This window comes from Barbus barbus, assembly GCF_936440315.1.
Source record: "Barbus barbus genome assembly, chromosome: 2".
Classification (NCBI taxonomy): domain Eukaryota; kingdom Metazoa; phylum Chordata; class Actinopteri; order Cypriniformes; family Cyprinidae; genus Barbus; species Barbus barbus.
The window spans coordinates 16,332,010-16,355,264 of NC_136730.1; the positions used below are offsets into that span (position 1 = coordinate 16,332,010).

The window sequence follows — 23,255 nt, forward strand, 5'->3', positions numbered from 1 at the left end:
TAGAAATGCAATATATATATATATATATACATGCAATATATATATATATGTATACATACACACACACACACATAAAAATGATCAAATAAAATCCCAAAATATAATCCTTGCCAAAAATGCACAAAATGTATACACTGTATAAATAAATAAGTAAATAAAATAAAAGCAATTCGAACATGTAATTTACTAGTTTGACAACTTAACTAGTCGATAATAGTAATTAATAGATAATTAGATTTTCATTAAAACATCGTATGTCAAAATAGAACAAAATCATTTGTGCATGTGTGTCATCAAAGTGATGAGATGACCTCAAAACACAATTTTATTCATGCAATTTGTAATCAATACCAGATTCCATTGCAGAAGTAATATACCCAACACAACCGACTCTTGTTCCTGCCCCTTTCGCCTGAGGGCACAACAACAGCCAAAACTCAAGGACTTGAGCCCACAGTGTTTTTTCAGACATGATCTTTAAAACCAATCAAAGTCTTTGAAGCACATCCAGAGGAGTGCTTTTGATTGACATTGGCAGGATAGATGGTGGATAAGTGTGTGTGTTTGCATTTGTGAGCGAGGAGGACCATCACGGTCCTCTGGTGCTTGGCCTGTGCGGGTTCAAACTGTGATGTCTCTGCCCAATTAAAGCAAACAGGCAGCCCTCTTCAGCCTCTGGTGTGGGACAGGCCCACTTTGTACCGGGAGCAAGCATTCTCTCAGGGATTCCTTTTAAAAATATCTTCAATCAATGAGTCAATCAAGGAGCAGAAAAACAGACACCACTACCATCTGATTGATGCCATATTGCCAGTTGGCTGAGATGCAGGCAGGAACTGGGAGTGATGGCTCATTAATTTTTCAGCACCTGATTACTTTCAACCAGCATCTTAAAGTAGGTCAATGTATATGTAAAAAAGTAGAGGGACTATTTTTCAATCAACTTAGAAGTCAGGGCGAAAGACGTGCCCCGATGTGGGTGGCATCAGAGGAAAATCTGAGACCCCAACGCATCCTCGATAAAGGCAGAGATCGCGTTTTTATATTATTGCTGCTTCTCACAGCAATTTACAGTACCTCTTTACTGCTCAGGAAGCCATTGTGGGGGTCGTAATCCTGTTTTCTCAAACACAATGCCCAACTCTAAGCCATTATAAACGGAGATATCACCTAAGCCAGTGCATTACGTGCCATTCTTTTGAGATTTCGCACTCTTTGTTCGTGTTCTTTGGAGGTGGATGCGGTATGTGAACATGCAGCCATCACCTGTGGCTGTCTCCCTCCCTTCTTTTTTCCCATTTTACCTTCACCAGCCTCAACTCATCCTCTCCTTCCCTCTCTACCTCCCAAAATTGCTCTGGGGTTAGCTCATGGTCAGCCAAACGCAAGAATATGCCGCTACATGACATGAATGTTGCTCCGACAATAGCTGAAAAGGCACGTTTGTCAACAGGCAGCACACACCTACAGCTGCATTGTTCTTAGCAGGCCGAGCTTAACGCTCTTTTTCTCCTCCTCTTTTGTTTGTCTTGGGTTTTGTTTTCGCACGATTGTAAGGCCCTGCCTTTTCACATGGTTATTTGGGCATCTCGGCTCAGGTGAGCTTTGCATGTTTTTGGGGAGAAAATAGGTTCTGTCCACCCCCCCAGAGAAAAAGACATTAAGCTTGTGGCTAAATGTGTTTTCCCTAAAGGTCTTTGATGTAAGGGCAAGGTAATTCTGGACAGCCAGCGGCACAAAGAAAGGTGCAGAGGAGTGAATGACAAATAATAATTAGGTGCTCTATCAGTGTGAAAATATGACTGGTATGTTTGGGTTATCATTATTGCTATAGGTTACAGAGCACATCACAAAGACTCCCTCGTTTTTTGAAGTATCATTTGCAAAGACTTTCTCTTTCTTTATGGCTTTTCTTTCTTCTGAGTTTTCAGTTGCTTCCCTATCGGAGAATGTAAGTTTATGACCTTAAAATACGATGGAAGAAAATGGCAGGCCTCTTTTGTACTGCAGTCTCGCTCAGAAGCCTGTCTGCATCTGATGATATCATAAAGGCAGTTTCACCTCGGTCTGTTGCTAAGCCAAACAGACCCATTGATGTCGCAAACAACCAGAGGCTAAACAGAAGCTGTATTTTCCTCATCATATGTTCCATATGTCTCTGAAGTTCAAACGAATGAGACTGAGCAGACATTTATTATTCTCACCGCAATATGAAGAATATTCCTCATTTTTCAGTTTTGTTTGAAGGGCTGATTTAAAACTGAAATCAAATTAATTATTTGATATTCTAATTTACGGAATCAGTATTTGCTAATAAAGCAATCATTCTCATTCAACATTACTTTGGCAAACAAAAAATAAGTGGTTTGAAGTTAATGTTTCATTTTAGTTCATTAAAATTTTTTGAGATTAGGGACTGTTTACATACATTTTGTCTGCAATGTTTAAATAGTAGTTTAATTATTTTAGCTCTTGTTGTTACAAACATTATTTTTACCTTTTACATTTTTTAGCCTTTGGAAAAATCTATCTAGATGTTTTTGAACACAAGCACACATTCGCTCATCTTGCATAGTTAACGCATATTTTGGGGACATGATTTTAATATCTTGTATTTTGTATTATTATTAATCATTAATTGACAGGCCTAACTGTTCCATGTCATCCTAGAATAGTTCATTGGTACAGTTACAAAGTTAAGGCCACAGTAATGCCCTCTAGCCATATGTTTCTGAGGGGACACTTGTCATGGGAAGAGCTACTACAGCCATGTACAAAACGGTAATGAACCGCCCGCTGTATATCACCGAGCGCTGCCAGCAGTCAGACAGTTGGCCCGTGCCTGCTGCTCGCGCCTGATGGACGAAAAAAAGGCCTCTAAGTGTTCTAGATAAAAGCTTTCACTTTGGTCAGTTTCAGAATATTAATATTTCAGCACATCGCCTCACCTGACATAAATACTGAACGCCCTTTAATAACTGCCTTCCAGTCTGCTGTTTGGAAGTTTATCATAGTGAAAGCTTACGTGGAAGATTCTGGAAAGGTAACATAAATGGGATTAAGGAGAGGTTAAAATCATCTACTGGGGCTGTTGGTGAGGGATATTAAATATTGATTTATCCCAGTGTAACGACTGAGCTGAAGAGTGAGGCTAAGTGCTGCTTACAGATGGATCAATTCATCTTTTAATACAAAGTGTGTCCATAGAACACAATGCAATGACCTGCATCCCTTTTTCTCTTGCACAGAGCCATTTCTCTCTCTCTCTCTGAGATGGAAGAGCTGTCTCCTTTGAGTCTCCTGTCTTTTAGGTGCATGTGTAAAATATTCATGTTTTAGCATTTGCTTGCTTGTTTTTTATTTGTCTTTTTCCCCTTTGATGTCCCGTCAGTAAAAGAAAGCTTTTATGGGACCTCCAACAATTTGCTTTTTTTTTTTAAATATTTATTAGAAGTATTATTGTCTACTGAAGACTGTTTTTTATTATTTATTATACTTTTTATTTCCCCCTGGAAAGCACTGAATTGTACATTTTTTGATCAATTTTATGCACTAGTTTTAAACTACTTTGATTTTACATTTTCAAATTGAATTTCACAAGCCACCTAATGATATGCTTCCACTCTGGAAGGAGCCCAGATTTTGATTTCAGATATTTCGCCCTTGCTAATAACCTACTTTTCGACAGATGTTGCAGTCCGACGGGGCCTGGCGAGGAGATAAAATATATTCTTGTGCTGACACTTCCCAAACTTGAATCAAAGGGTGAAAGGCCAGTGTATTAACCTATTGAGCATCCGCTGGCCTCCCTGCCCCCTCCTCTCACCTACATTATTGATGAGTGGAATATTCACTTTTCTCAAATCCCAGAGCGCAGGGCCACAAACATTTAAATGGAGCTTTGCTCACTCTCCTCGAAATTCTCACCCCCTACTTTTAGACCCGAAGCCAATGTTTGCTCTCGTTCCCTCCCCGCGTGTGAGTGTTAGGGGCCTATTCATGCTTCCCTTTACAAAGACTTGGGGTATAATCTTGTCTGGTCTGCAGCCCTGGAAGCAATTTTCTACCCCTTTTTCTGCTGCTGTCTTGGAAATTGCCAGCATAGGTTATTTTTGGCCGCAAAGTAAATCCTGCCATACATGGCTTTGGCCATCCAAAATTTGATTATATTCTGAACTCAAGCACTGCCCATAGCCAGCGAGTGCCATTGTTGAGTATTGCTTACATTAATTCTTTGTTCCATTTGTTTGGCTATATAAATAGCGCCTTTTTCAGCAATGCGTGAGGGCAGACGCACATCTCTGGCTAGTTCTAAAACAACGACATGCACTTACTCTTCCATTTTTTTCTCCCTTAGGTAAGACATGACTGAAGCTCTGCTGATTTTACACTGTGGTTGCATAAAATCACACAAATGGCCAAAACAGGGCACTCATTCAAAAATGCAACGAGGCCTTATACTCCAGACCTGCGAGGCTCTGCTTACGCTAGATACCCCGCAACAAAGCCTGCGTAAAGAATAGGCTACAATGGGTCATTTATGTGCCACCATATTGGGACAGAACTCCTCCGAACAGGTGCATAAAGAAGCCTCTGTCTCTCAGATCATGCAATTCAGAGTGTACATTATTGTAAATAGATTGCGTGATAAGAGCAGAAAAAGCAAGGTCCTTCTTAACAGATCCTTGAGGACCTAGTGAACAGTTCAGGGTCATTCAAAGCAGAAAACCCATAAAACAAATCCAGACCTGATGATCTCAATGCAGCAGGATAGAAAAACCACGCTGCAGAGTTTTTTACGGCCGAGGGATGGACACGTATAAAATGCTTAATTTCCCCCGTAATGTCAAAAGGTCAGATGTTGTGGGTACATTTCTCAATTTTATAAGCAAGCGAGTTGTCGGTTTAACATGGTTATGGTTTAATCTGGGATGTTTAGAAAAAAAGTCTACATGGAAATATCAGAGTTCTCTCATGTCAATATTTTCAGATAAAGAATTTTTTTTACCTTCTGTAAGGTAAAAAAATATATATTAAGGATTGGATGCCCACCAGTGGAGGGAGGTCGCAGCCTCAGACACACCCGCTCTGGGAGCCTACAAGCATGGACTACTGCTCGAGTATAAAAGCCGAGCGACCGCATGAAAGGAACTCTGGGCTCGGCGCACAACTGCATGTGCTTTAGACTAAACGTTTCAAAACTACCAACTACTGGAAAGCTGCACAATTATAAATAACTGTGATTGGTTACTGCGGGAATTGAAAGCAGATGAGGGGGGAAATGTGCGCTGCTGGGCCTTATTCTCAATACAGACGGCTGAAGCAACCTACACCACCACGTATACACACAGTCAGAACTCATTGTAATAGGCTTTCAAACCTCCCTTTATTTGCTCTATCACTTGGATCTCTCAGCCAGGTGTGGAACTGACAGAACACACTGTATTCTCAGCATTCAGAATCCAGGCAAGGACAAGGAACAAACGATTATTCACTTGACCATTGTGTTTTTTTCTATTTCTTTTTTTTACTAGATTATGATATTAGCCGTGTGCACCGGGGCGACAGTAAAGGCAGATTACTAAATCAACAAAGGCCAGTCTATGGTTGCCTCACAATTGGCTTAATCTGGACCCGGCTGGAGCAATTCAAGGCCATATGGCTGAAGCCGGGCTATTTTTACCAGAGGAAAAGCGTCACTCTATGGCATTGTGATGCGTAAGTACAGGGTAGACACCAGCACAATGCGCTCCTGCCCGAAATACACGAAATCTGCGGGCAGCACTGCAGTCCACAGGCACATGTTCTGCGGCCGGCCTGATTAAAGCCCTCTCCGCTGCGCTGACATGGGCTCCTCGCTCTGGCTCCCCTCCAGATGTTCAGAAGTTCCACCAGCCTTGCCATCGGCCCTTCTGTGTTATTACTTCACCATGCAACCCTCCTCCGTCGAAACAAAATGCATTCTGTAACCGAATTTGAGGATGGAGGGGAAAAAAAGGATAGTGGAGGGGAGATTATTGTGGGTGTCTTTTTCCACTTCAGCTTAGGACTGTGTGGTTATAATTTTAGATGTGGGAATGAAGGGCTGCATGCTGAACTCATTTGAGGGAAGGGCCAGTCGTGCGCCAGAGAGGTCGTGGTTAGCATGGGAGGGGCACAACGTGTACCATGACATCTTTTCTTTTTTGCATTGTTTCCATTTTTTCGTTCCCCTAACCGCCCTTTCCCTTTCTCCTCCTCTCTGTACTTGCGGAGACTCTGAGCGCCTGCCATCTCACTGCCGTAATGCACATTATAAATATCCTTTATAGCACAATGGTCACAGAGATCTGCTGGTGAGCATTTGCCTGGCTGGACGGTCCTTTTTCAGGATGGTACACACCCTTTACTACTCTTCTATGGCAAAGTGATCAGTAAAAATTTAATGACACCATAAAATAATAAAAATGCCATTGATTTATCACAGCACTTGATGCAGACAGTAGTAAAGGTGCTGTAGACCGATTTCTTTTTCGAGTATTCAAACAAAAAGCCTGATGTTATGCATATAAATGATTTCTCTCGATAATGCTGTGATATAAATTACGCAAGTTACAACCAATAAGTATATAAAACATAGTATATTAAATTTAATGGAAATTCATTGTGCAATGTTTGAAGATGTGCACGTCGCTTTTTATGTTCATATTCACTTTCTCAATTGCAGACTCCCTAATGTGCACTGTAAACAGCGTCACTGTCTCGTGTGGATATCAGCACTTCCTAGGCATGAATGAACTCTCTACCTCACTCCATTAAGTTAGACCCAAGACACTGAAGTGTCTAATCTTGTTTTCACGTACAATAGCTCCCGTCTGGCTCATTCTTTAATTATTGTTCTGGAAAATGAGAGTTTAGCGCCTAAAGCGTTTTTAATGAAACTCAGTGATTGATGCCCCTTGTTCCCCAAACTGATGTTTAATGATCATGACTTTATAAAAGGACTTGATTGATCAGAGAGAGCTAACAGAGTTGGGAGGAGGGGACGACGCAAGCAAGTCATTTATAACCCCCCCACACGCACACACTCTGCAGTTGTTGGGCCCTTCCCCAGTGGACAGTCCACGGCGCATCGGCCATCGCTCATGCGACTAATCGCACATCAGTCAATTTGTCATTGGGTGCTGCGCCTCTTTCATTAAGTGCAATAATGCGGTCTGGTGATGAATACAGCAGCGTAGGAGGCTTCACACGGAGCATGGCACACCGAGCTAGCGCTCCAACTTATCTTTACAAAGAGTCCAATGGGAACTGCTACATATGTCATAATTAGAAAACACTTAAATAAGCAAGGCACTGTCAAGACAGGCAGCTCTTAATGACAGGCCATAAGCAGGTAGTGGTTAATTGTACATCAGAATCACTCAGATGGCCATAAATAATGATTGTTCCATCAAGCATGGTGGTGGGAAATTGCGGTACTTTCTCTGTACAGCTCTTTTTTCTGTCCTTCTGATGCTTGTGCTGTAATATTGTTATAATTTTTTTTTGAGTAATAGTAATAGTTTTCAGAAAAAAAGTCGGTAATAGATACTTGGATTTATTTTTTAATGAATCAATTTTGGCAACAAACTGTGGCCTGCTTTTAGTGGACAGTAATAGCAAAACGTGATTTGAGGTGAATAAAAGTGCTGCATTTTATAAATAATGAACATTACCATTTAAAGGTTTTGGATTTGAAATATATTTTTTAAAGATCTTATATGCTCACTGCATATATTGGCTGCATTTATTTAAACAAAAATACAGTAAACATTAACATTTTGAAATATGACCTAAATAATTATTTTCTATTTTAATTTATTCCTGCTATGGCAAAGCTGAATTTTCAGAAGCCATTACTGTGGTCTTCACTGTCCCATGATCTTTCAGAAATCATTCTAATATGTTCATTTGGTGCTTAAAAAACATTCTTATAATTATCAATGTTGAAAACTAGTGTACTACTTCATATTTTATAGAGACTGTAATAGTTTTTCTTCAGGATTCTGAATATAAAGTTCAAAAGAACATAATTTATTTGACATAGTAACCTTTAGTAACATTATAAATGTCTTTACTGTCACTTTCGATCAATTTAATGCATCCTTGCTGAATAAACCTGCTTTTTAAACCTGATTTCAGGTGCTTAGTGTACGCAGGTTTTTATGCTGAAATACCTCACACAAACGTGCCTGAACTGCAATAAGCACAGAATCATCCTAAGTAATCCACTATTGTCATAAGCTATTGACAAGTTGAGCCAGAGTGATAATCTTTTGCCGTGTGAAGAGCTTCCTTGCTCCATGGGCTCCCCAGTGGCAAAAAGAACAGAAAACAAACAAACGAGCAAAACGGCCAAAGCAGCGCGGCTGAAAGATTAATGTGTACGTCGGTATCTGTGTCTGCGTCTGTGGCAGGGGAGCTGTTAGCATTGTGTTGGGAGGCCGCCCGAGTGTCTGTTCAAACTGTGTGTGATAGGCATTCTCTAAAGAAAAGACAATTCAAGCACACCTTTTGCCTGAGATTGAACGCACACCCTGGGAGAGGAACAAACGCTCTGGGGCCGACTCACCACAACTCGCTTTGCTTTTAGCATCTTCCTGCCCTGTTTGGAGGGGGGGAGAGATTACTTGTATCATGCCGAGTCAAAGTGTCCATCTCCTCCTCGAGTCTTTAGAGAGAGCGAGATGGGCCTCCACTAATGCCCTGCTGCACTCACGGCAGAACTAGGTCATTTAACAATGGGCCCGAGCAGCGGTCGGCCCTCTTCCTCTGCATAATACATTAAGTCTAATGTGCTGCAACCATTCAGGAGGGCCCCCCAAAAGCTGTTATTTTATTCTGTAAATGCACACGGACATGACATTTAATATTGTCGCACGGGCGAGGAATGACAGGGGTTTATTGTGCATCAAGTGCGACATGATGCCAAGTTTAATCTGAACAGAAAGCAACACAACAAAAGGGAAAACACGGCATGTTCCTCCGAGCATGAGCCTTGAATAAATGATAGACAGGGAGCTCAGGGCAGCAGAGACAGGGGCATGTACTGCAAAGATTAGAGAGCGGAAAAGAAAGAAAAAAATAAGCTGAACATTTCACTGGAGGTCCCAGGCTGCATTGTGTGCTCAGGATCTTTCAGTGTGTTGTTTCTAAATCCTTTTTAGTGGAGTTTTCCACACTCTTATCGGTACAAGGCCCTGCAGATGAAGACAGTAAGAGACTACAGCTGTGATAAAGACGACTTGACTTGGGCCCATCAAAATGCATGCGAAGAGCATGTGTGTCCTACAGGGTCGTGTGCCATTCAGAATTGAATTCGAAGTGCCTTTTAAATTTTTGAATTGTAATTTAAGAAAATACAATTAAAATCAAGTGAAATGTAAAGAAATTAATTTAACTACTATAAATGTAGTTTTTAATAATCCATTGCATTTAAATAAAAAGAGAAAATTGTATATAATATAAATAAAATGTATATATATATTTGTGTGTCTGCGTGCATATACAGTACATAAACATAAAAAATTTAATGAAATAATTATAAGAATAATAATTAAGGAATGAAAATAATTATTAGTAGTAATTTGCTACATTTATTAAAGTAATTATTTAATGTTATGGTCATTGTACCATTGTGGAAGAAGACACAATCTCCCAGACTGCTCTAATTTAAGCAACACGCAGCAGGCAAGTTTCATGTTGAGTTAAGACCTAAATGAATACAATTTTCTCAATCACACATTTTAGTAGGCAATTTGGTACATAAATACAAACCACTAAATATCTGTAGACTGGAAGCTGTTGTATCTGAACACAAATTTTCTGTCATTTTTGCAGGAGAGGTCTCATTATGATAACCTGGGCCGTCACCTTGGCAAACTAGGCGAGGATGGGAAGATTGGTCACAGAGTCATCGACCTCACCAGGCCAGAGGATTTCGAGGGTAAGTATCTATTTGTAGTATTTGAAAACATAACGTCTGCTCACAAATTCTGTGCTTTGCACCCTTGCAGAGCATTGCCATATATTTAATGCTGCTTGCTGCTTGACTACAGTGAGGAATGAGGTCAGGTACAGTTCAGTCAGATGATCAGATTGACTGGATTCCGCGGTTGCTTGGCCAGTGTCAGGGAAAGTTGATGGCATTATGCAGTGAGCACGGCTGTATTTAAAGTTTTCACAGCTTGTTCTTAATGACAAAGTGATGGGACAATGCTGGCCCTCCTCCAGGCCTTGGGGGAACAAGCACAATAGATTTATTTTTTTTTTGTAAGATGATCAGCCTCGCATAACTCTGTTTGTTTATGAGCCCTCTAAAACATAAATTATTTATTTTGATTGGACAGTATTCAAATCTGTAAATAGAGGTTTAGAGATGCAGTTTTTCTGGTCTGGCATGATCTGATCTGACCAGACCAGAGCAGATTCCCGCCAAGAAGCCTGTCCCACCCCTCTTAGATCAGTGAGAAAGCTGGATCCTTGGGTCCTCCAGCATGCTGGGAACCCAACTTCTGTGGGCTCCGGAGCAGACAGGGGCAGGGTTGAGGGCACCCAGTCGCCCAAGTGATGCAGACTTCCTTTAAAGTCCTAAGTGGAGGTGAAGGAATGGAGAGCGTGCCTTCAGTTTACTCCCAGAACAGACAGTAATAGAAGGCCACAGAGGTTTCTCATCCCAGTGGACAGGCGCCACTGTGAGCGCTCGGAGCCATCTCCATCTTCCCGCAAGCACATCGAGATGAAGGATGAGAATGGTATTTTATGATGATACGCCCCACATTAAATAAATCTCTTTTACTAGCAGAATGTGTTTACCCATTGGAAAACATGGAGTGTTTACTTGTGTGTTTTTGTGTTTAGAGCCTTTTTCAATAGACCAAGTCAAACAAATTCCATTCCTCTGCCTGAACATTTGAGGAATGTATGCACCGTATGTATGATACCTGCACTCAAAAAAGGCAACCCTTCGTCCTGTTTATTTGTCACTAGTCTTTGTTTTATTACACTGTTCTGTTCAGAAGTTTTGGGGCTTCATCAGTATAAGCTAGCTCTTTTGTAATGCACTTTAAATGATTTATCAGCTAAGTAGTAAACTACCATTTGAGAATTAAATTCCTTGACCCTTTAACAGGGCAAACAGACTCATACAGTAACTGCCACGGAGAGCAGAGGAAAATTACTGAATGGGTCCGTAACAGCCGCATGCTTCCTTGTACGGAGGTCCTGCCTGCTGAAAAGACACGTTATATTGGAAAAGGCTTGGGGTGTAAAACAGCTCTCTGTCACTGCTGTAACTCGCAGAAAGCTTTAGGTTGCTTGAACTAATATTTGCAAAGCATGCAGCAACCAAATTAACAGCTGCCAAAGTTCTAACGAGAGAGAGGTCGTTGGAAAATAACGGCGGGGTATGGAAATAGATAGAATTTCCTTCATTTTACAAAAAGCCACGAGCCACATGCATCAGCTCACCGCAAAGTCATTAGGTCTTTTTAAGCTCAGATGAAAAACATTAACTTATACCACAAAAGGCTTTAGTATGGCCCCTTTGTTCATTCACATATGTCAGCGTATGAGTTTTGTTTGCCGAACGGGTCGGGTCGTGCGTGTGTTTAAACTATCTCTGTCAGACGGGGGTCTTAGCAGAACAAAGGGTGTGTTGAGAGATTCCAGGGGCAGGAAGTCGAAGTAATATCAGCACGCTTTTGAGACAATGCCTGCCAAAATGATTGTTGGCTTGACTTTGTAATCTCTGAGCTATGTTAATGCTGTAATATTTATGCATATGGTTAAATTGTGGCAAGGTTATTGCTGAATTATTATAGACTAGCAATCTGAGGTTCACTGCAGTCAAAGCAAAGGAACCAAAAGCTCAATCAGACATTTTTGTGTGTTGGATGATCATTTTGTAAAGGAGTATGATAAACAGCACCATGTTATGTCATAATACGAACACAAGAATCTAATGCAAGGATCTACACTACTCTATAAGATTTTTATATTTTATATTATTAAAGTAGTCTTGTATGGCCATCAAGGCTGCATTTATTTGATCAATGCACTTCATTGCGCTCTCCATTTACCAACCTCTCAAAGGTTGGTCTGCACTCTAAAATCTTTTATTTGAGTTAAAAAAGACAACGTTTCAGCTGTCTGCCTTCATCAGTGTGACAATTCTTTGTTTCTCAATGATTCTATAGTAAACGACAAACATCAGGTGAGAATAATTAATCAATCCACAGACTCCATTGAACATTACAGTCTAATTAATTGGAACAATAGCACATCCGGGAAAAAAAATGCATTTATTTGATCAAAATTACAGAAAAACAGTAATATTGAGAACTACTGTTACAAGTTTAAATAACTGTTTTCTATTTTAATGCATTTTAAAATGTAATTTATTCTTGTAATGGCAAATCAAAGCTTTCAGCAGCCATTATTCCAGTCTTCAGTATCACACGATTCTTCAGAAATTATTCTAATATGCTTTCAAGTTTTTTTCAGGATTTTTTAATTAATAGAAAGTTCAAAATAACAGCATTTATTTCAAAGAGAAATCTTCTGTAACATCATACATGTCTTTACTGTCACTTTTGACCAGTTCAGTGTGTCCTTGCTGAATAAATATAATTAAATAAATATTACTGTCCATCCTGGAACGGTGGTAAATATGCAAGCCCATTTCTGCCACAGAGTAAAAATTTTATCTGAAAAACCTCTAACCTTTACACTTTTAGTAAAAAAATTAAAATTAAATAGGCCATAGAAAAAAGACACACTGTCAGATATAAAGTCATATAGTATAATATAAAGTCAAGACAAATAAACTACCAATTTTAAGATATAAACTTACAGTTGCAAGGATTAATATTACCTTTTTATTTTATTATTATTATTATTTTTCTGAGTTTGAAATCCATAGATCAAAACCTATAGTTGTATCACACTCGTGTGTGTCTTGTGTATATCTGTTTTCCCAGCATTCCCATTGCTGGTTCTTTATCCAGTTTTTCTGTCTCTATAGTCTGCACGTGAACCCAGGACTCCTTTCATCGAAATGGTGTAGTGTGAAAAGGAATTTAGCATGGCCCTCTTCAAGACCTTACAACATCCAGGGCAAGAGGCATGAGAAACAATAGCTTAAAGAAACATGCGCTAACAAGTTGCGCTTTTGTCCATATATATCTTTCACACACACACACACAGAGTAGAATTCCAAATATCCAGCTGGGTGGAACTCAACAATTGGCACGTTAAAGTGGTGGGCTTAAATCACATGTAAGTTGTAATGGTTTAATTAGCGGAATATGAGTGCTGACATGAATGGGAGAGCTGAGCATTGTGTCATGTCTGTCTGTGCGCGTTAGAAGAGACTGCCATTGTCAGCGCTAAATACCTTTGCAGAAAGGCGTCTCTTTCTTTATTGGATCGTCCACAGAGGGCCTGGCATGTTTGCGTGATTGTTGCTTGTTTCTCCAAGCGGATTCTTGTGTGACAGTCTGTGTGTGCCCTCAGAACAAAAGGCTAGCTGCAGCGAGAGCCTGAGAGGCTCAGCCTTTTGGCTCCGTTCCGCGTACCGTCGAGTCTGGGCCTGCTGCAGGCAGGTGTGCCGGGCCGCGGGGCCCCTTTCCCTCGTACGCTTCCACGCGAGTGCTCTCTCTCTTTCTCTGTAATTCATACAGTCCCCCTCTGCTCTCCCTCCTGTTCACCGGGAGAGACAAATTAAATAGAGATTCTTGTATCGCTCTGTCATGTTGGGCACCGGGTCTCATAAATCACAATAAAGTCGATTAGAAGCCTCCTGCCGTCTCACCCCCCCACCCTCACGCACCTCAGGGGGTCTCCCGTGGCATCCTGAAACATCTGCATTTATTTACACAATAACACACCTAACTAGGTGCTTCCTAAAAGAGCCGCACGGGGGGAAAAACGTCAATTAATGCTAATTTGTAAATGTCAGAAGCATGTAAGCTTTCTTATTAAACAACAACAAGCCAGGAAAAAAAGCAGAGAGTTGTAAATTGCATGTTGTAGATGCGAGGTGACGTCGCACGAGCCGACCTCGCTGCCAACTCTTTGGCTGCTTTTGATTAAGGCACATCATGATTGCAGTGGGGTGGGGGGGGGCACGGACCACCCGTGTCTGCGAGCGGAGCTCCGTGCCAGGGGCCGCCGCTCATCTCGTCCCGCAGAGCACCAGCACTCTGTAAGTCGGCTCTCATTCCTGCGGTCCGCTCAAATGACTGAGAGCGCTGAGTCTGTGTCTGCTGACGCACTACAGCAACAACAGGGCATGAGATGATTATTACAACCAACCCCAGTTCCTCTCGCCCTCTCTCAGCGAAACAGAAAAAATGAATCCGATCTTCAATTTAAAAGTCCAGCTGCTGTTTTCCTGCATGTAGGCTGCTCACCTCTGCCTATATCTGCTTGCATGCCAGTATATAAATTGCTGAATCAGTGTCAGTGGTAAAGTAATGGCACGGGGCGAATCGTAAATTAGAGCCGGCCATCCCTCCTCCCCCTGAGCAGACAGTGGCGGTCGTGTCTGGGTGAGGTAGCCGAGCGAGCGAGCTGGGGTTGGCAAGGTAATGAATGCCTTCATCTGGCCCCGGCAGTCAGCAGATTGCCCAGCGTTGATGGATACTGTCAGCCCTACGCCACACTACATTTCATTGCACAATAAACATGGCTGTCAAAGCCAAACAAAGTGAAATCAATTTATCCTGCACGGTGAGCGCGTGCTAAATGAAATTAATGTACTGTGCGGGGAACGCCGTTGCCGTATAATCCCGACGGAAGGGGCTGGGACGAGGCGGCTGCTTGTAGTGCTACAAAGTTGTGGAGAGGCAAGATCAGAGACACCCTGACTGATGCACCATGACTGTGTGGAGCTGGGCAGCCAGATAAACAGCAGCCCTTTCTGGATTATTATGATTGTTAAACATGACATGTGTAAATGGATCTTTTGGGTCCTGTGGGCAAAGCCATTCTGCCCAGCAGGGCCTGGAGGATAGAGCCTCCTGCTGGCTGCCTGAAACTTAGACTTTGTCTCTTTTTCTCTCCGGGCACGAGTGTGTGTGTGTGTGTGTGTGTGTGTGTGTGTGTATGCATAGAGAAGGTGGCCCTTCGACATTGCCTATTTTCCAGCTCCTCCTCCTTTGAGCAACGCGGTGCTCTCGGAATAGTCTCGGTATCCCGGTGCTTTAATAGCGGTGTAGTGCCAAGATCCATTAATTAGCTGGAGTTTTGTTTATCAACACCAGTGATAATAGAAATCAAAAGCAGGTACCGTGTGCCAAGACTTGAAGTTTCAGGGTCCTAATGAATACACATCACATGTGGATGATGAAATATTCATGGCTGATTCCAAGCCTTCTTATCCAGTTTTTGGATCATTAAAGATGTATCGTAGCATATGGAAAGGCTTTTTTTGTTTGTTTTATTTTTCAAGCCTTGTTTATCAACATGTTTTTGTTTGTTGAAATATTCATACAGCTTTTATTTAATTCTTTCACATCTTACATATAAAAGGAAGCAAATGCTCATGCAAACAGAATCATTTTCACTCTGCTGTAAAGTTAAATACAGAAACTGGGGGACACACATGCTGATTGTGAATGGCCTGATTGAGGAGTTACACTCCTTCCAGTCTGTTCAAGTCACACTCACACCAGGCCGCATTCACTAACACTAGTGTGTGAAACCTGTGATCATTTAAATACAGATACCTATTTTATTTTTTTAAAATCATCCCGTGTTTAACCACTAGGTCTGCCCTTTGTCACACTCTATGTGTTAGCACATACAAAGCAGTCACATGGAGATATATGTTTTGAAAGGACATTGGCACTGATCCTCCTCCTAATTTTACCTCCCTTACACAAACACCCTTGTGCCACATTTGTTATTCAGAGCATTACCGTTATTACTCATAGCAGGAGAAACATTACGACAGTCATCCAGAAATGTACGGCTGTTCGAATGTACAAACGCTGCGACCCAGACAAAATATTTAAAAGGCATTATAGTCATGGTCCTCCTCGTCTGGTTTGAGCTAGTTTTCACTCATTAGGAGTTCCTTGACCAACAATGCCGCCTTGTTCTACAGTCCAAAACATGGGCTTGTCCCATCTAGTTCTGGGATGGGCAGCCTGGAGTATAAGATACAGCTGCAGGCCTCTCGGCATCCCCAAACCCAGCTTCTCTGGTTTGGCTCCATTCACTCTGATGTGCTGACGGATGCCCTGCACTACTAAGTTGATTAACGGTTTGCACCCGCTCTCTCCTTCTTGCTCTGGTGTTCCTAGGGTGTAAGGAACTGAATGGCTCTGCAGATAAACCACATCAGTATTATTGTTGGCCAACAGGAGGCGCCAGCACTACCGATGCACGGGTCTACAGGGAACCCCGGGGAAGGAACAGCAACGAACCTCACATCAAACGGCCCATGAACGCCTTCATGGTCTGGGCCAAAGATGAGCGTCGCAAAATCCTTCAGGCCTTCCCAGACATGCACAACTCCAACATCAGCAAAATCTTGGGTAAGTTGAAGCCCCCAAATCAATCACGACCAGCAGCCATGGCCGTCTGCGTTAGCCTTTCCGTTTTCATTTGGGATTATGCCATGCTCCATAAGAATGAATTGAACTGGTATCCAGGGAACTATTGTCGAGTGCTTCAGAAACTGTTGAAAATGTCTTTACTTGTTTTGGATCACGTTAACCCAATAGACCTTTTTAAAACAGCCGTTTAAACAGTCATTCTACTTATTGAAATTACTTTACTTTCCTTCAAAGTAACTACTCAAGGAATCCTTGTCATTAGCTAAGTTTCTATCCGAGTTCTGGAATAATTATTAGCCCCCAAAAAAGTGGAATATTGTGAAATCAATTGCAAAATAAGCAGCATTTCTATTCCTTGCATTTAAGAAAACAAGGTCATTGCTTTCAGGAAATTGGCAAAAAATAGCAATAGAAAATTTGTTGAGACTCGAAAGCGAAGTCACATGACATTTTCTGATGCACATGTATTAAATGTGTTTTAATTCAGAATTTTGAAATGAACTGAACCTCTGTTGAGGTAAAGGGAGGGTCTGTTTTTACCAAACTGAAACAGCCCACTGTTTTGGACCAAAACCAAGACTTACAAGACTAAAATGTAGCTGAGTTGGACCATTAAGAAAGGCTGAGTGTTATGTTGATTGACTAGACATTTAAGCATTATAGTACACCGGACCTTGAATTGCACAAAATATGCAAATGAATATCGCCAGGGCAGTTTCTGCCCTCTTAGCAATCGATAGACAAGCATCTCAGCATTACAACGCTACTATGCAAAATGTATGCTGTGAATAAGATGTTCAGGCTATTACCATACCTGCCTAATCTTCTTTTGCAAGTAATTCCACACAATTCAATGCATCTCAAACAGACGAGCACGGTTAAACTTGATGGCTTGATGCCCGCAGGAGCAGCTCAATTAGATGGATTTAGTGGCTGTCACGTAGGCAGTGTTTGTCATGAAAAATGACAGGGCTAAATGGGTCTTGTCCCCCAGTCCAGAGAGTCAATAGATCACAGCAACTAAAAGACCCGTCAGCCTGGACATTTCTGAAGGCTGGAGATATTTACTGGCCTGTTGTTTTCGCTAATGCAGAAACTGTAACAGTAATGCACTTACCCTCCATTCACAAAAGCAGTGCTTGCCCCAGGATAATGTGGTTATTTTGTGTACGTTGTTTTTTTAAGCTCGTCTCGTCTCTAAATGTGAAAAAATATATATTTAAATATTATTTATTTTATTCATTGTATTAAAATATATTGAATTAATTAATGGATTTTATAATAAATTAAAATAGCAAAATGTACTAGAAGTAATTCTTTCTCCATGAAAAAAATTTTTTTTTATTAAATTGTAATTAATTTATCTAAAAAAGTTTCAAATAAAATATAGCTATAAAATATGATTAGAAGTCATTCTTTCTCCAAAAGTAAATAATAGATAACTAAAAATCCGCAATTATCATTTCTCACTTCTAACTTCTCAACTGTGGTCAACAGGATCTCGCTGGAAGTCCATGACGAACCAGGAGAAACAACCGTATTATGAGGAGCAGGCACGGCTCAGCAAGATCCACCTGGAGAAGTATCCCAACTACAAGTACAAGCCCCGGCCCAAGCGCACCTGCATCATCGACGGCAAGAAGCTGCGCATAGGCGAGTACAAGCAGATGATGAGGTCGAGGAGGCAGGAGATGAGGCAGTTCTTCACTGTGGGGTAGGTGCACGTTGGAAAAAACGGCACGAACAATAGCAGGCGGCCATCCAAGATGCCCTGCCCTCTGTTAAACCCCTATACGCTGTTCATAAAGCCAGCTTAGAGCTCTCACAATAGGCAGGTAATGACTCCATACCGTGTGCCAACTCCTGGTGTAAAACCAGTGACCCTTTAATCAGGTTGATTGGAGTAATTCAAACACTTAGCTCATTTGTCACGTTATATGGCCATCGCACTTAATTTTAATATACGCTTTAAAGCAAAGCGAGTGCAGCCTTTTGTTGCCTACACGCTTCCTTTGTGATTATATGCTGTGGTAAATTTATTTTTTCTCGGAGGAGGGGAAATGCACTAAATGGCCCTGGGTTGAATCCCATTGACAAAATAGTATTTTCTTTCAGCTGCCTGAAAGTAGTGGTTTATCACATTTAGACGGTAACAAAGGGCAGCGAGACTCACGTAGCCATTATTTTAGGATATTAGAGTCGAGTATGAATGTAGAGAGGGCTGCAGGGCAGATGCTTGGAGCTCAACTCTATAATTTACTGCGTGTGGTGAGTGAAGAAAATGCCTGCTCCAGGTGTTTCCACTTCAACAGCAAGAAATACGAGCGCTGGAGTATCAATCAGCCTGTTAAAGATCAGGAGACTGTGTCTCGACCAACCAATTGGCTTTGTCACCCAGAAAGAAACGAGTGTCATTTTCACAATCGTTCCCAAATCGTTGTCGCTGATTGGGAATAATTTTTACAGGGCTACCGGCTGGGCACGTTCCATTCAAGCCGGCATTTTGTGTGCTTCTGTACATTCTTTCCATTCTCTAATTCCCCGAGACCGTAATTGTTTTCCTTGAAAAACGTTAAACTTGTAATTCGTCTCTTAAAAGCTCTTAAGCTTCTCTGAGCTTTGCGAAAAGCAAAAGCGCACCCTGGCACTTCATGAGCTTAAATCTGTCTGTTTCTTCACCTCTGTATCAGGCAGCAGCCACAGACGCAGATCCCCATCACCACCAGCGCAGGTGTCGTCTACCCTGGTGCCATAACGATGGCGACCACTACGCCCTCCCCTCACATGACATCAGACTGCTCCAGTGCCTCGGCCAGCCCCGAGCCCACCATCCCCGTCATCCAGAGCACCTTCAACATGAAGATGGAACCGGGCACCATGGTGTCTAACAACCCCGTGAACGGAGAGGACGAGATGGACATGTACGAGGACTTTGAGGACGAGCCCAAATCAGACTACAGCAGTGAGAATGACACACAGGAGCCGGTCAGTGCCAACTGAGGCGAAAACAGCCAGCGAAGAATATCCTTTTATTAGAGGGAAGACTGAAGAAGATGAAAAAGAGAACAAAAAAGAAAACAAAAAACTTGTTTCTGATGAAACACGTTTTGGGAGCCAGCATGCAGATGTGGCTCCTGCAGATTTAACAGCTATTGGTCTTAAGTGTTTCTCCGAGTGTGAAACAATTTGATTGTGTTTTATTTTGGCTCTTTTTTTTTATTGTTATTTTATTGAATTATTTTTTCTTGTGTTTTGATCATGGACAATTTAAGGTATTTCCTACAACATTTTTAAATAATAGGACTTGACGATTGAAACATTTCATATGAATGCATAACTCACAGTCTTACCTAAATTCATATGGATTTATACATGTATTGTTTTTTTCTTTTGAAGCGTACATTACTGTTTTCGATGGGGTTCTATATCTCACTCAGGTATGCTGTACCAGCCAACAGCTTGTGAATGTTTTTAATCAGAACTATTTAAAATTAAAAAGACGACACTTCATTTGACATTTCATAATACGATAAAACTGAAGAAGTCCATATATTTGAACCATAGAGGGAAAGCCTAAAACTCCCCATTATTATTGTTGTTCGTGTTATTATTATTATTATTACTACTACTACTACAAGTCCAGATGTGCCAAACATATCATAAGCTTCCTGTTCTTAAATCTTAAATTTGAAAGTCTTAAGGAAGAGACTGCACCAGTCTTAGACAATCCTTGCAATCTTATCTACAAAGCCCACTTTTATTTCTCCTCTCCATAGACAACCACGTCCAAACGCTCAGGAACTAATAATGTCATAGTTCTCCAGGAGGTTCAATGCAGTGATCGCCCCGACCACCGTCCTCGTCTAGTTCAGTCTTACCCGCTCGGTTCTTAATCACAGTGATTGTAATCAGGCCAGAATGCCAAGGGGCCAAATGGCATCCAATCTGCAGAATTGGACAGGCAGTGAAAGGCAGCTTTGGTGTATTACAATCACAAATTGCTGTTGTACAATATGTACACGCACATTCTGCTAAAGTCTTTAGCCCCGTTTTTCAGGGCAGCAAGTTTAAAGTCTTTTATTTACGCTTATGCTTAAGTCTTGTAGACATTGCAATCTTAACTGATGGAAATAGTCTTAAAGTAGAGCGTTCTGCAGTGTGTTCATCGTTAAGTCTTAAGAGAACGTCCAATTTATCAGGATGTTTTGGCCAGTTATGCAGAGAGTTAAGGAGAAATTTAGCTAAATGATTAATGGCACTTATTTTCAAAATTTTCAAAGGATTACTTGGATTTGAGATACTTTGATTGTATTTACGTTTAAATACATTTGAAAATGCACAGAGACAAATCTGCCTTTTTTTTTTGGCAATTGAAATCGTTTTTTTGAGCACTTGAAAAAAACAAAAAAGACAATTCAAATAGGTAGTCCTGTGCCTCTACTAAATTATCCGCTCGTTCCGGCAGCAGAATGGATCTCAGGTTGTTTCCGTGCGGAAGGACAGCCAAGAAGCAGCCAGCGGTCAGGGCCTCTTGTTTTAGGCTTTGGCCCTACCGAAGGCTCCTACAGGGTGCGAGTGCCATTCACCTCCACTCGCCTGACCTCTGCCCAGCGCACACCCTGCCTCAAGGGGCTGCCATCTGGCTCCCGGCATCGGCCCGCGCCCAGGAGAAAGGTAGCGAACAATGGAGACGGGGCCCATGTGGTTTATTGTGCCCTCTCTCCATCAAAGCGCTCGCGAAAGGCCGCGGCCAGAAGCTGCCACGAGGTGCTAGCGAGCAGATGGAACAAGTAGATCAAGCTGTGGGGGATTATTAAAATGACTGACGAGTCGGTATCATCTGAAATACGGCATTATTAATGCATGAGTCCCGCTATTTTGCCTTTGCCCTTGAACCTGTCTGTTTCATCAGTAACCCAGAGATTAGAATAGACAGGAAATGTCACAGCGAGGCTGCTGGTCACTGCATTACCTCCAAAGGTCTAAAAGGTACCGATGGCTATTTAGCGCTTACTTCTCCCAGCAGTTGAAGCATTGACTTTTCTCCTCAGCGCCCCTCTTTGAAAAGCATTTACTTAATTTGTAGAAGTTTTCAGCACTTCTTTAGAAGCTTGTATCCGTACCTTTTAATTTGTTGGTTTTAAGTTTGTTGTGATTTTTACATAAGGTACAGTACTTGGCTGGGTGTCCCTTGACATCCGCGTTCAGTTTTTTTTTTTTTTTTCTTCCCTGCTTACAAGCCAACATTTATAGTTTAAAGCTGTTATATCTGTTTGCTGGTGGATTGGTTGATTTGTACGTGATTTGTACATATTTCCTTGACCATGCCAAGCCAGTTCTGTAGGCTGGTAGCAGACAAAAGGACTGTTGTTGGGACTGAAACTTGATTGCGCTTGTATAGATTTAAAAAAAAAAAAGAAAAAAAAGAAATGAAAAGAAAAAAGAGACAATTTCAATCTCACACGGAGACAATGATTCAAAAGTGTTACAAGCACTGGATATAAATGGTATTTTTATCAATTCTGACTAATGTGAAGCCGTTGTGCGAGGAAAAAAAAAGAAAAAAACCTACATGAACAAGTCACCTGTTTGGACTCATGTGAGTGCGCCTCACAGTTGCCAGATTTGAGTCATTTTTCTCTTGACATATTTTGTTTATTTATGCAAAGACACGTGATGAATGAACACTTTGTTTAAGCTCCAGTGCTGCCTAGGGGAGAAAGAGCAGTAAACTCAACGGAGAGGCTGGCGTAGTGACTGGCCAACTGAGACACACCGGACTTCAGTAGCACATTTTAATGGTCATGTATGTTTGTGTTGTATATTGTATTTGAAGCTCTCTAGTGCATATAGACATTTTATTGTATTTATTAGCCATTATTGGCTCTAAAAGTGTCAGTAGAACAGAATTAATGGACAATCAGAGAACAAGAATAAAACAGTGAAATTTCAAAATGGATTGGAGCTCAAAACAAAGTTTCTTTTTTTTTTTTTTTTTCCTCCATCTCATTACAGATTTTTTTTCTTTTCATTGTAAATATAACATAGGAAAATAGAATTCTATTTTTGTTCATGGATACTTGCTGAAGTATAAATTATGTATTTTACTTTTTTCTTCTTTTTTTGTGTGTGTATGTTTTTGGTCGTTGTACTTAGGAAAAAAGAACGAAATCACAAACTGACAATTCACTGTACTTCATGTAGTTGCTGAATTCACATCCCTGTTGATTGAGTAGTATTGGAGACACCCGGGCATCTCACTCCCATGTGTTTAAGTGATGAACCTCGCACTCCATGCTGAGTTAACCAGCCATTTGCTATGTTGTTAGTGCACTCTGTAGCAAAGGACAAATCTTGAAATCCATGTACGAATTTTTTTTTCTTTTTTTATTTGACAAATTGTTTTCTAAATGTTGAGGTACTTGCTGAAGTTCTATAATAATTGGTTTTGTGCCAAATTTTAATGAGAGAAAACGTAATTGTGGGGCATCAGTTGTGACGTATCGTACAGTACAGCTTCATCTGAAAACATAAGAGTTTCTCGCTGAGCATTTAATCCATTGGGGATGTGCAAATATTTATGAGTTTGTTAGTTTTTTATGCTGCACAATGCAGACCCACTCTGTGCATTTGAGGTTTTCATACAGTATTTTTCTCTGTGTTGCTTCA

The 23,255-nt window shown here is 41.1% G+C and overlaps 1 protein-coding gene across 9 annotated transcripts in view; it reads left to right on the forward strand.

Moving 5' to 3' along the window:
* Positions 1-21,991, forward strand: part of LOC306886519 (transcription factor SOX-6-like) — a 152,483-nt gene extending 130,492 nt beyond the window's left edge. For 5 of the 9 annotated variants that reach the window (XM_079443689.1, XM_079443690.1, XM_079443686.1 and 2 more), the window contains 4 exons: positions 9,862-9,967; positions 16,392-16,565; positions 18,084-18,300; positions 19,277-21,991. In XM_079443689.1, the coding sequence (XP_079299815.1) occupies positions 9,862-9,967; positions 16,392-16,565; positions 18,084-18,300; positions 19,277-19,586 (807 nt within the window). In that variant the 3' untranslated portion in view covers positions 19,587-21,991. Of the gene's footprint in view, positions 1-9,861; positions 9,968-16,331; positions 16,566-18,083; positions 18,301-19,276 lie in introns of all 9 variants that reach the window. The other 4 variants (XM_079443685.1, XM_079443682.1, XM_079443683.1 and 1 more) reach the window with 1 other exon arrangement.
* The last annotated feature ends 1,264 nt before the right edge of the window (positions 21,992-23,255 follow it).